The sequence below is a fragment of the Dasypus novemcinctus genome, chromosome 11, assembly GCF_030445035.2.
Source record: "Dasypus novemcinctus isolate mDasNov1 chromosome 11, mDasNov1.1.hap2, whole genome shotgun sequence".
NCBI classification, from domain to species: domain Eukaryota; kingdom Metazoa; phylum Chordata; class Mammalia; order Cingulata; family Dasypodidae; genus Dasypus; species Dasypus novemcinctus.
Window position 1 is genome coordinate 15,871,432 of NC_080683.1, and position 14,375 is coordinate 15,885,806.

Sequence of the window (14,375 nt, forward strand, 5' to 3'; positions counted from 1 at the left end):
CTATGTCAAGTGAGGGCTTAGATTCCATATGGGTACTGGATGCACTCCTTCCGCTTCCAGTTGTAGACACTCTAGGCTCCATGTTGTGGTGGTTGACCTTCTTCAACTCCATGTTAGCTGAGTGGAGTAAGTCCAATAAATCAAAGTGTAGGAGCTGAAGTCTGTTGAGGCTCTGGGCCTGGGTGTCATATTATCAGTCCAGAGATTCAAATCCCCTACATATATCTTAAACCCAGCACCGACTACAATTCCAATAAAGTAGCATGCAAGTCTTGTGAAAAGAGATCCCCTCTGAGTCCAATTCCATCACGCAGAAACACCAGGTCCAAAGAAGGGCTATCTGTCATGGCAGTGAACCCCTTCTGCCATGACCATAGAACCCGTGGGTCTCTTTATCCCTCAAAAGAACCAATACCTGGGGTTGTATCTACCTTATCTGTCTCTTAGACTCTGTTCAGTTGTACATAGGGGTATTCCTTCTGACAACCTCCAGACTCTTTTTTAGAGACTCACAGCCTTATAATCTCATTTCTCCTTTCCATTTCCCCCTTACATTAGGTCAAACAGCTTCCCGAAGTCATGTTATTATATGTAGACAGGTATATTCTGCTGTTCCGCATTGAATCTTTAATTCAAGGTCATTTTATAGTTGCTTCTTCAGCTGGTATGTGGTAGTGATCCCTCGGTGCCAGGGAGGCTCATCCCCGGGTGTCATGTCCCACGCTGGGGGGAATGCATCGCATCTACACGCTGAGTTTGGCTGTGAGAGTGGCCACATTTGAGTAACATGCAGGCTGTCAGGAGGAAACCCCCAGGCACAATGCTACTCTAGGCCTTGTTCTTATTGCAGGTGTATAGGCTCAAAAGTGTAACCATTAGTATCATGAGCCCCCTGTTGGGCCCTCCTTCCTTCCTGGTTCTTGCCGTTGCACCTGGAGGATTGCCGCTGCTCTCCCAGGGCCCACAACAGTGACCCCCCGGCCAGGAGCCCAGTACCCCCCCAGCTGTTGTTTTTGTTTCCACTATGAGTATATATAGACATTACCATATACCCTGGGCATATGCCCTGTATAACTCTCTGTCAACCATATATATCCTGTCAATAACATCCCATATCAGTATTCCTCCGCTGCCATTGTTGAACCACTCTGTGATCCAAAACTTCCCGTAAAGTGAATCCCAACATAATGTCAGCTTCAGAAGAGTCTTAGATCACTGAAATTCATATATACAATATACAGTATTTCCCCAGATCCACCATAAAACCTTTTCCCTTGCACAGCAATAATCTTTTAACTTATTCATATCATATTTCCTGAAACTGATGTACAGATTCCAACACTATAGTTTTCAAACAAGGTGACATTTGTGCTTACTATGTGGTCCATATTTTAGGCTGTACAGTTTTCTAAATTTTTTAGTTATCCTATGTTTTGTCTTATGGTTTTCATTATTAGTCTGTCATCCCCTATATGTTTTTGGTGTAATATTAGCTGTTTTATATTCATCCTCATGTACTCTCACATAACTCCTCTTTTACCCCCTTATTTACCTTTGTTCCATCCATTCCACATCCATTTTCCCCTCCCCTTAGGGCCCACAACGCCTGCCAGTCTAATACCCTGAGAGCCGTCCTTTCTCACGAGAGATACAGTTCTCTCTATTCGACGGCATTAGTCTTCCCCAGGATATGGGTCCACCCCACCCAATGGTAGAACCCACCTTGGCAAAATGAGCCTTCAGCTATTCCCTCCGGAGTCCGTCACGCATCAGACCATACCCCCTGAGCGTCCTAACCAGGTAACCCTCCTACTTATACTTTGATACGTTTTACTCAACATTTAGTTCTCAACGAACTTCTGACACTCTCCCATATTCGTATGTTGCCCCTCCCTCCCACCTATTTCTTGGACAATATTACCCCTCTTCCCATCCCCAGCCCCCCTCAAACCCAGAAAACCCCACCCGAAGGTAACCCCTTGCCCCCATTTTGTCCCTTCTTTGTGCTCATACTTACCGCCAGCTCATCACAGATTCCACCCCTGCAGACATTAACTCACATCCTTCCTCCACCCCCCGATTTCCTGTAAGCCACTTTTCCAGACTCTAGCTCTCTGAGGCAGTTAACTTATTTCATATCATTGAGGTCATATAGTATTTGTCCTTCAATGCCTGGGTTGCTTCACTCAACATAAGATTCTCAAGGTTCATCCATGTTATCACGTGCGATTGTAGTGTATTGGTTCTTACAGCTGAGTAGTATTCCATTGTGTGTATATACCACATTTTATTGATCCACTCATCTGTTGATGGACATTTGGATTGATTCCAACTTTTGGCGATAGTGAACAATGCTGCTATGAACATTGGTGTACATATATCGGTTTGTGTCCTTGTTTTCAGATCTGATGGGTATATACCCAGCAGTGGTATTGCTGGGTCATATGGCAAATCTATGGATAATTTTTTGAGAAACCACCAAACTGTCCTCCAGAATGGTTGGATCCTTCTGCATTCCCACCAGCAATGGATGAGTGTTCCCCTTTCTTCACATCCTCTCCAGCATTTGTATTCTACTGTTTTTTTCATGGCTGCCAATCTTATGGGAGTAAGATGGTATCTCATTGTAGTTTTGATTTGCATTTCCCTGATAGCTAGAGATTTGGAGCATTTTTTCATGTGCTTTTTAGCCATTTGTATTTCTTCTGTTTAAGTCTTTTTCCCATTTTTTAAATGGGTTGTTTATCTTTTTGTTTTCGAGATCTATGAGTTCTTTATATATGCAAGTTATAAGTCTCTTATCAGATATATGGTTGCCAAATATTTTCTCCCATTGTGTGGGTTCCCTTTTTACTTTCTTGACAAACTCCTTTGAGGTGCAGAAGGCTTTAATTCTGAGGTAGTCCCATTTATCTATTTGTTCTTTTGCTGCTCGTGCTTTTGGTGTGATATTCATGAAGCCATTTCCTATTACAAGGTCCTGTAGATGTTTCCCTACACTGCTTTCTAAGGTCTTTATGGTCTTGGCTCTTATATTTAGGTCTTTGATCCATCTTGAGTTGATCTTTGTATAAGGTGTGAGATGGTAATCCTCTTTCATTCTTCTATATATGGCTATCCAGTTCTCCAGGCACCATTTGTTGAATAGGCCATTCTCTCCCAGTTGAGAGGGTTTGGTGGCTTTATCGAATATTATATGGCTATATACATGAGGTTCTATATCTGAACTTTCAATTCGATTCCATTGGTCTGTGTGTCTCTCCTTATGCCAGTACCATGCTGTTTTCACTACTTTGTAGTATGTTTTGAAGTCAGGAAGTGTGATTCCTCCTATTTCGTTTTTCTTTTTCAATATGTCTTTGGCTATTAGGGGCCTCTTTCTATTCCAAATAAATTTCATAGTTAGTTTTTCTAGTTCCTTAAAGAAGGCTGTGTTGATTTTTATTGGGATTGCATTGAATGTGTAGATCAGTTTTGGTAGGATAGACATCTTAATAATATTCAGTCTTCCTATCCATGAACAGGGAATATTCTTCCATTTATTTAGGTCTTCTTTGATTTCCTTGAACAATCTTGTATAGTTCTCGATGTATAAGTTTTTTACCTCTTTAGTTAAATTTATTCCTAAGTATTTGATTTTTTTATTTACTATTGTGAATGGTATTTGTTTCTTGATTTCCTCCTGATCTTGCTCATTATTGGTGTACAGAAATGCTACTGATTTTTGCGCATTGATCTTATAACCTGCGACTTTGCTAAACTCATTTATGAGTTCTAGGAGCTTTGTTGTAGATCTCTCAGGGTTTTCTATATATAGGATCATGTCATCTGCAAATAATGAAATTTTGACTTCTTCCCTTCCAATTTGAATGCCTTTTATATCTGGTTCTTGTCTCAGTGCTCGAGCAAGTACTTCCAAGACAGTGTTAAATAGGAGCGGAGACAATGGGCATCCTTGTCTTGTTCCTGAGTTTAGAGGGAAGGATTTCAGGATTTCGCCATTGTAAACAATGTTGGCTTTCGGTTTTTCATATATACTCTTTATCATGTTCAAAAAGTTTCCTTGTATTCCGATCTTTTGGAGTGTTTTTATCAGGAAGGGGTGCTGTATTTTGTCAAATGCCTTTTCTGCATCTATAGATATAATCATGTGGTTTTTTTCTCTCAATCTGTTTATATGGTGTATTACATTGATTGATTTTCTTATGTTGAACCATCCTTGCATACCTGGAATAAATCCCACTTGGTCATGGTGTATAATTTGTTTAATGTGTTGTTGAATACGATTAGCAAGTATTTTGTTAAGTATTTTTGCGTCTAGGTTCATTAGAGAAATTGGTCTGTAATTTTCCTTTCTTGTGGTGTCTTTGTTTGGCTTTGGTACTAGGGTAATGTTGGCATCATAGAAGGAATTAGGCAGTGTTCCTTCTGTTTCAATTTTTTGGAATAGTTTCAACAGGATTGGTGTTAGTTCTTTCCGGAATGTTTTGTAGAATTCACCTGTGAAGCCGTCTGGCCCTGGGCTCTTCTTAGTTGGGAGATTTTTAATGACTGATTCTATCTCTTTGCTTGTGATTGGTTTGTTAAGATCATCAATTTCTTCTTTCGTCAGTATGGGCTGCTTATGAGTTTCTAGGAATTTGTCCATTTCCTCTAAATTGTCATTTTTGTTGGAATATAGTTTTTCAAAGTATCCTCTTTTGATAGTCTTTATTTCTGTGGGGTCAGTGGTGATATCACCTTTCTCATTTCTTATTTTGTGTATTTGCATCTTTTCTCTTTTTTTCTTTGTTAGTCTCGCTAAAGGTTTGTCAATTTTGTTGATCTTCTCAAAAAACCAGCTCTTGGTCTTGTTTATCTTTTCAAGTGCTTTCTTATTTCCTATTTCATTAAGTTCTGCTCTTATCTTTGTTATTTCCTTCCTTCTTCTTCCTGTTGGGTTACTTTGTTGTTGTTTTTCTAATTCCGTCAAAAGTGCAGTTAGTTCTCCAATTTTTGCTCTTTCTTCTTTTTTGATATATGAATTTATGGCTATAAATTTCCCTCTCAGTACCGCTTTTGCTGCATCCCATAAATTTTGGTATGTTGTGTTATCATTATCATTTGTTTCAAGGTAGTCATTGATTTCTTTTGAGATTTCTTCTTTGACCCACTGTTTTTCTAAGAGTGTGCTGTTTAATTTCCAAATTGTCGTGTGGAGTCTGGGTCTCTGTCCCTTGCAAATTTCCAGCTTCACTCCACTGTGGTCAGAGATATTGTTTTGTATGATTTCGATCTTTCTGAATTCATTAAGCCTTTCTTTGTGGCCTAGCATATGGTCAATCTTGGAGAATGTTCCATGTGCGCTTGAGAAAAATGTATATCCTGCTGTGTTTGGGTGTAATGATCTATATATGTCTATTAGATCCAGCTCTTCTAATATACTGTTCAAATGTTTTGTTTCTTTAGTGATTCTCTTTTGAGATGTTCTGTCCAGAGTTGATAGTGGTGTATTAAAATCCCCCACTATAATTGTAGATGCATCTATTCTTTCACTTAGTTTTTCCAGCATTTGCCTCACATATTTAGAGGCGCCCTTGTTAGGAGCATAAATATTTATGATTGTTCGATCTTCTTGACAGATTGTCCCTTTCACTAAAATATAGTATCCTTCTTTGTCTCTCACAATTGTTTCGCATTTAAAGTCTATTTTGTCTGATATTAATATAGCTACTCCTGCCTTTTTTTGGTTGTTGTTTGCTTGTATGATTGTTTTCCAGCCATTCACTTTCAACCTCCATGAGTCTCTGGGTCTAAGATGTGTCTCTTGTAGGCAGCATATAGATGGGTCGTATTTCCTTATCCAGTGTCCCAGTCTGATAGGTGAGTTTAGTCCGTTGACATTCAGTGTTATTACGTTTAGAGAGTTATTTATGGTAGCCATATTTTGGTTGGATTTGTGTTTGTTATATTTTGTTTGTATTATTTTATTTTCCCCTTCTATTTTTGTCTTTCTTGTTGCTTTTACACTCTCCTCCATCTCTGACTGTTCTGTTTTTTCCTTTCTTCCTGCAGAACTCCCTTAAGAATTTCTTGAAGGGGAGGTTTCTTATTGATATACTCTTTCAGTTTCTGTTTATCTGTGAATATTTTGAACTCTCCATCATTTTTGAATGCTAGTTTAGCTGGATAGAGTATTCTTGGTTGGAAATTTTTTTCCTTTAGTACCTTGACTATATCATACCACTGCCTTCTTGCCTCCATCGTTTCAGATGAGAAATCAGCACTTAATCTTATGGAGTTTCCCTTGTATGTGATGGTTTTCTTTTCTCTTGCTGCTTTTAGAATTTTTTCTTTGTCTTGAGCATTGGATAATTTGACAAGTATATGTCTTGGGGTGGGCCTGTTGGTTTATGACCAGTGGAGTGCGCTGTGCTTCTTGGATATGTACATCTGTCTCTTTCAGTAGATTTGGGAAGTTTTCATTCATTATTTCCTGAAACACTCCTTCTGACCCCTTTCCCTTCTCTTCTCCTTCTGGAATGCCTAAAATACGTATGTTTGAGCGTTTTGCGTTATCATTCAGGTCCCTAAGTCCTATCTGGATTTTTTCTACCTTTTTATTGACCACTTCTACTATCTGTTTGATTTCCAATGCACTTGGTCTTCCACATCACTAATTCTCTGCTCTGCCTCTTCTAGTCTGCTGATATTTGCTGCAAGTGTATTTTTGATTTCTTGAATTGTGGTGTTAATTTCCATCATATCTGTTATTTTTTTGCGCATGTCTGCAATTTCCCCTCCAAGTGTTGTCTTCATGCTGTTAACCTCTTTCATTACTTCATCAAATTTGTCGGTGATAAATGTTCTGAGATCTTTCATTGCTTATGCGAAGTCCTGCCCCCCTTCCTGATTGGATTCAGCCATGTTTTCCTGATTACTGGTTTGGTTTGTAGATTTTTGTTGCTGTCTTGTCAACATTTTTTCTTGACGGGTTTAATCAGTTCCTTAGCTTCTTTGTCTAGTCTTGGAGATTAATTAGCTGTTGTTTTTGCGTAAGTGTTATATCTTCTCTTTGTCACTTTGTTCTTCTTATTCCAATTTCTTATTGCTAGTTAAGCTCACTTTAAAGGAAAGTATTAGTGCTGGGGAAAGGCAATTGTGTAAGGGAGGAAAAAGTGTGAAGTAGTATTGGTGATATATGTTAACAAAGCAACAATATGAGTTCTGGGAGGATGGAGGTTAGATCATGTAAATTGTGTAGAGTTATAGTAGTAGGAAAGTACCTATAATGAGGTAGACGACTGAATATGGGAGGAATGTGGTACGTACTAAGAGGCTATTGTTTTCGTGAGAGAGGGAAAGAGAAAAGAAAGGTAATAGTCAGGGACGAATACCAGATGGAAAACTAAACAAAGGTATTAGAAATTAAGAGTTAGACAGTTTGTGGATCAAAGAAAGGGAGATGGAATATAGGAGAGATAGCAGATGGTGGAGGATATCAAGTTGTAGGGGAAAGGGGATAGTGTAGATAGGTTAAATCTATTCACAGAGAAATGAGGCAGTGGAGGGTGAGGAAACCCAGCAAATGTGAGGTATTTCCTGTAGGGCCTATTGTACTGTTAAGATAAAATAGTATAAGAAGAATAATGGGGACAGGAAAGAGAGGATTAAACAACAACAACAACAACAAAAATAAAATAAAATAAAATAAAATAAAAACAAAAAAAAACAAAAAACAAAGAACAGAAACCCCGCCGCCAGGCTCGGCTGGGCTCGGCTGGGCTCCGGTCCCCTGCCCTCCGCGGCTCGGCTGGGCTTGGCTAGGCTCGGCTGGGCTCGGGTCCCCCACCCGTTGCGGCTCGGCTGGGCTCGGCTTTCCCGCCCACCGCCCGCCGTGGCGCAGCTCGGCTCGGCCAAGCTCGTCTGGGCTCGGCTCCCTCGCCCGCCGCGGCTCGGCTGGGCTCGGCTTCCCTGCCCGCCAGCCGCCGCGGCGCAGCACGACTCGGCTCTCCCGCTCACCGCCCTCCGCGGCACGGCTGGGCTCGACTGAGCTCGGCTGGGCTCGGCCCCCTCGCCCTCCACGGCTCAGCTGGGCTCGGCTTCCCCGCCCACCGCCCGCCGCGGCGCTGCTAGGCTCGGCTCCCTTGCCCGCCGCCCGCCGCAGCTTGGCTGGGCTCGGCTCTCCCGCCCGCCGCCCGCCGCCCGCCGTGGCACAGCGCGGCTCGGCTCTCCTGCCCGCCGCCCACCGCGGCGTGGCTCGGATCCCCCGCCCGCTGCCCACCGCGGCCCAGCTAGGCTATCCTGGCCGCCGCCCGCCGGGGCTCGGTGCGGTGCTAGCTGCCTCGGCTCTGCCTACCCAAGGAGGGAATCCTCCACACGTAGCTGGGATCTCCGTGTATATTTCACAGACGGATCCTCTCTATTACCTTCCCTCCAAATCGATGTCCAAACACCTTGGGACCAGGAAAAATCCCGAAACAGCCCGGTCCCAAAGAGTCTCCGACGCCTCCCAGCCGATTCCCTCCAGGAGCTAGTAACCGGGAAGTTCACTCGGCCGCCATCTTGCCTCCTCCCCCCCAAAAGCCTCATCGTTCAATCTTGACTGTTGAGTCGCCCTTCATCAATTTTTGACTCAGAGAATGTAGCTATCTTAGGGAATGGACTATTAATTATTAGACTTAACTATAGTCCATGTTACAAAGGAGTAGTGGTGGTTTTTAGAGACAGTGTCAGAGTTGACATTTGGCGATTGTCTTTTTCCTCTCCTTTAATGTTTAAAATACAACTTTATTGATATACATTTCACATACCATAAAATTCACCTATTTAAAATATACATTATAGTGGTTTTTAGTATATTAGAGTTGTGCAATAATATTTTCATCACCCCAAAAGAAACTCTATACCCACCAGCAGTCACTCCCTATTCTCTTCCAAGCCCTAAGTAACTACAAATTTATTTGTATAGATTTGCCTATTCCAGTCATTTCATATAAATGGAATCATGTACTATGAGGTCTTTTGTGACTGGCTTATTTCACTTACCATAATGTTTTCAAGGTTCATCCATGTTGTAGCATACATTTGGCGGAATAATATTCCAGTGTATGGGTATACCACATTTTGTTTATCCATTCATCAGTAGATGAACATTTGGTTTGTTTCCACTTTTTGGCTATTATGAATAATGTTGCTCTGAGCATTCATGTAAAAGTTTTTTGTGTGGAGATTTGTTTTCATTTCTCTTGGGTATACCTAGGAGTTGAATTGCTTTTGATCATATGGTAGCACTCTGAAGAACTGCCAAACTCTTTTTCAGAGCATTTGCATTATTTATAATCCTTCCAAAAATTTACGAGGGTTCCAATTTCTCCACATCCTTGCCAACAATTGTTACTGTCCATTTTATTATATTTTATTCATCCTAATAGATGTGAAGTGTGATATCTCATTGTGGTTTTGATTTGCATTTCCCGCATTGCTAATAATTCTGGGCATCTTGTACTTTTCATTTGTGTATCTTTGGAGAAAGGTCTGTTGAGATCCTTTGCCCATTTAAAAAATTGTGTCATTTGTCTTTATTATTGAGATGTAAAAGGTCTTTTATATATTCTTACTATAAGTCCCGTATCAGATATCTGGCTTGACTGTATTTTCTCCCATTCTCTGCGTTATCTTTGAACTTTTTCTTAATGGTATCATTTGATGTATTCTCTTCTTTTGAAACATTTGGGAGTCCTGCAAATCAGTTGAGTACTTTCAGAAGTAGTCCAGAAGTACCTCTTTGCCCTTTTCAGGTAGGATTGGTAGTGAATGTTTGTTCCTCTGCTAGGTCTCAGAAAGGATATATGCTTCTAGTTGTGTTACCAGCCTATTTGCCCACTCTGTTCTCCTCTTCCTTATAAGCTGTCCCGGGGCATTTCTTTCCATTATTCAGTGCAGCACAGTGAAAGGTCCCTGAAAATATATGTCTTTTAGCTTCACAGGACTTTCTGCCAAAAAGAAATCTAGATATAGCAGATCCTATCATTTCACTGTTTAAAACATTCCAGTGGCTTCCCTTCACCCTTAGGTAATGTTAAGGATTTTATCTTTTATTTTATTCTATAAAGCCCAGTATAATCTGGTCACTTCTTTGACTTCATCTCCTGTCCTCTCCCCATCATTTACTAGGCTTTAACCATACTGGCCTCTTCTTTTCTCACACCAAGTGGCCACCAGACCACCTTTGCACTTGCTATCCTTCACCCTGGAGAATCTTTGCTCATATAATCTTAAAATTTGCTCCTTCACTTTATTCAGGACTCTGCTCAAATTTCACCTCCCTAACCATGCTATCATATCAATAGCCTCCATCACTCTCTGCCTTACTCTATTTTTTTCATAGCACTCATTTGTCAGGCATTTCTATTATATGCCTATTTGCTTTTTTTTTATTAAATTCCCCGCCCCCTTGAGATGGCTCCCTCATCTATTTGCTCATTGTTTTTGCTTGCTGTCTGCTCGGGGTCTTTGTTTTTGTTTTTTGTTCAGTTTTGCTCATTGTCTGCTTGTTCCGTTTTCTTCTTTAGGAGGCACCAGGACTGAACCTGGGACCTCCCATGTGGGAGGTGGGCACCCAACTGCTTGAGCCATATCTGCTCCCTGATCTTTTTTTGTCCCTGTTGTCTGCTCTCTGTATCCATTCACTGTGTGTTCTTCTGTATCCGCTTGCATTCTTGTCAGCGGCACCAGGAATCTGTGTCTCTTTTTTTGTTGTGTCATCTTGCTGTATCAGCTCTCTGTGTGTATGGCACCACTCCTGGGCAGGTTGCACTTTTTTCGCATGGGGTGTCTCTTTGCGGGGCACACTCCTTGTGCAGGGGGTTCCCCTACGCAGGGCACACCCCTGCGTGGTACGGCACTGGCACACATCAGTACTGTGCGTGGGCCAGCTCACCTCACGGGTTAGGAGGCCCTGGATTTGAATCTTGGACCTCCTATATGGTAGGCGGACCTCTCTATCAGTTGAGCCAAATCATTTGTTTTTGCTCATTGTTTTGTTTTGTTTTTTATTCCTCCTTGTGGCTTTTTGAGTGCTGTCTGCTCTGTGTCCATTCACCGTGCGTTCTTCTATGTCTGTATTTATTTTATATCCCCTCACCCCTTGCAGCTTGCTTGCTATCTGCTCTGTGTCCATTTGCTGTGTGCTCCTGTGTTCTTGCTTGTCTCTTTGTTGTTGTTGTCGCGTCTCCTTTGCTGAGTTGGCACTCTGCAGCGCTTGCGGGCCGGGCAGTGCTCCGCAGCATGTGGACGAGCCTCCCTTCACAAGGAGGCCCCAGAATGCAAACCTAGGGCCTCTCATATGGTAGATGGGAACCCAACTGATTGAGCCACAGCCACTTCCCTGGTTTTGTTTTTTGTTTGATGTCTGCTCGTTGTCTTCTTTAGAAGGCATGGGGACCGAACCTGGGACCTCCCATGTGGGAGGTGGGCCCCCATCTGCCTGAGCCACATCCACTCCTGCCCCCACACTTGCAAATGTCATGTATTCCCCACTACCACATAGGATCCATGAGGGCCTGGACTTTGATTTTGTTCTCTTCTGTATTTCTAGTGCCTAGAGATGCCTAATACATAGTAGGTATTGTTATAGTTGGGTGGTTTGTCATGAAAACTCCTTTGTAATTGCCAGTTTGTGTACTCTCAAGTTATACAAATCCACACAGATGTATTTTCATTCAGTCTCCATGCCTATTTCTCTTTACCCAAAAAATAGTTGCTGCTCTTGTTTGCTGAGCATCAGTGGAATTCTGATTCTTCGAGTTCTCTGAAAAGTAAATCAATTTTTTTTTAAAAACAAATCAATTTTTTAATCAAGTCTTGCATTTTAGAGGCAGGCTCACTTGACTATATTTTCTGTAGATGGGTTATAAGGAGGTGCTAGTGGAAACTTCTTATTAAGTATAAGTACATCAGGGCAGGAAAAAGAAAAGACTGTAGAATAGATTTACTATTGGTATATTCCTCAGTCTTGACATCCATCCTTGCTCGGATCTTCATTTCAAACAATTACATGAACGTTTCCTGCAGTCACAAATTAGAATATAGTATTGTAGGTATTTGTTATAAGCTTCCCACCTAGACACTACAAAAAAACATTGAGAAGAGTCCCATTTTCATTTATTCTGTCCTGTTCCTATCAACCATCAAAATATCCTAGATAATTCTAATAGTCCGTCACCAAAATAAAATCTCTAATTTAATTTCTTGTATCCTGGAAATAGCACAAAAATCTTATGGAACCATGTAATCAGTTTTTATTCAGAAAATGTGCTTCTATAGTATAGTATAGGATTATACTCTATGTATAATATATATGAAGGGAAGAAATGTTTTTGCATCCCTCATAGTACCTCATCCAGTGTCTTGTGCATAATAAGTACTTAGAATGTATTTGCAGTTTATATGCTGGAATAAAGTCTCTTTGCTTACTGACTATTCTTGACTTTTTAAACTTTTCTAAACCATTCTGTCATTTTCTTTCATGTAGTTCAGCATATGGAATCCAGACGTCTGTGGTAACTATAGTTCTGGTCTTTTCTACCCACAGAATGACAGGGTAGCCACCCAGTTGACTGTAAGCATTCGTGTACAAGGAGACAAACGTCTTAGTAGCCTACGCCGCTGCTGCGCCCTTACTCGCTATGATGCTTACAAGATGAGCCATGATGCATTTGTTAGCATCAGGAACTGTAATACATCTGGAACCCAAACTGAATGGTAAGTTCTTTTTTATTTTTTAAAGATTTATTTTTATTTATTTCTCTCCCCTTTCCCTCCTCCCCCACCCCCACCCCCACTGTCTGCTCTCTTGTGTCCATTTGGTGTGTGTTCTTCTGTGTCCGCTTGCATTCTCAGTGGCACTGGGAATCTGTCTCTTTTTGTTGCGTTATCTTGCTGCATCAGCTCTCTGCTTGTGTGGCGCCACTCCTAGGTGGGCTGTACATTTTCGCGCAGGGTGGCTCTCCTCACGGGGCATACTCCTTGTGCATGGGGCTCCTCTACGCAGGGGGCACCGTTGCATGCGGCAGCACTGCATGTGGGCCAGCTCACCACATGGGCCAGGAGACCCTGGGTTCGAACCCTGGACCTCTTATGGTAGCCAGACACTCTTACCAGTTGAGCTACATCTGCTTGCTTGAATGGTGAGTTCTTTACTTGCTCTTCTCAGAAGAGAATTATGCCCTGTCTTAGCTCTAAAATTAGTGGAGGGAAGCAGATGTGGCTTGAGCAGTTGGGCACCCGCCTACCACATGGCAGGTCCTTGATTTGGTTCCCAATGCCTCCTAAAGATGACCAAGAAAGAGCTGACATGATGGGCTGGCGCGGCAAGTTGATGCAACAAGATGACACAACTAGATGATGCAACAAAGAGACACAACGAGGAAACACAGTGAAAGACAAGCAGGGAGTGGAGGCGGCTCAAACTATTGGGTGCCTTCCTTTCACATGGGAGGTCCTGGGTTCGATTCCCAGTGCCTCCTAAAAAAGATGAGCAGACACAGCACACAACAAACAGACACGGAGAGCAGACAGCGAGCATAAATGAGGGGGTTAGAAATAAAATTAGTGGACATCTGAGCTCTTCTAGCTGGAGTAGGCTCTGTGACTCTGGTTAGCAGCACCTATTGCAAAAAGGAATGGAATAGTCATGCACTAAGGGAGAAAGGACCATTGCAACCCCAGACACAAGGCACCTCAGCTACATTCCAGTTCCCAGGACTAGGTTAGAAGGCAGAGAGATCCAAGACTAGCCCTGCCTCTATCAGCTTGCTATGGGGATGACCAATTACACTTGGTGTACTGAGCTCAAGTTTCAAGTGTACACTTGGGAACTTCTCTCTCAATTACTTGATTCTTCTTTCTTAAAAAGTATCTTGATAATCTCTAACATCCCAACTCAGATATAAGTTCCATTGGTATTACAATGAATGTTATGTTCATTAATAAACTTCATTTTCAATTGGTCATGAAATATAATAACCAAATATTAACATATGATAAAGGTTTTCTATGTAGTATATTCATTTACTGTCCAGGTATTAATCATTTTCATGACCAGGATGATCCTTTACTTTTTTTAACATAGCCTGTTAAACTGAAAAAAAGTACTCCAGATTCACAATGGAAATATAATTATGAAAGATAAATTGGTTCTTTACTTAAATAAATAAATATCAAAAATAAAATTAACCACCTAAATTATTGCTTATGTAAATATATTGGCATTATGTATCTAGACCTACAATATGATAGGGTCTGGAAAGTTGAATTCTTTGTTCTCGTAGAATTTACTAAAAAAAAAAACAGCAGCATCAAAATTATTTAAAACTATCCCAAATTATGAAACT

At 41.4% G+C, this 14,375-nt stretch overlaps 1 protein-coding gene across 4 annotated transcripts in view; it reads left to right on the forward strand.

Moving 5' to 3' along the window:
* The window catches only part of POLH (DNA polymerase eta), a 58,812-nt gene that overhangs the window by 39,868 nt on the left and 4,569 nt on the right, over window positions 1-14,375 (forward strand). For all 4 annotated transcript variants that reach the window (XM_004473075.5, XM_058306784.1, XM_058306786.2 and 1 more), the window contains one exon: window positions 12,575-12,744. In XM_004473075.5, the coding sequence (XP_004473132.1) occupies window positions 12,575-12,744 (170 nt within the window). The remainder of the gene's footprint in view (window positions 1-12,574; window positions 12,745-14,375) is intronic.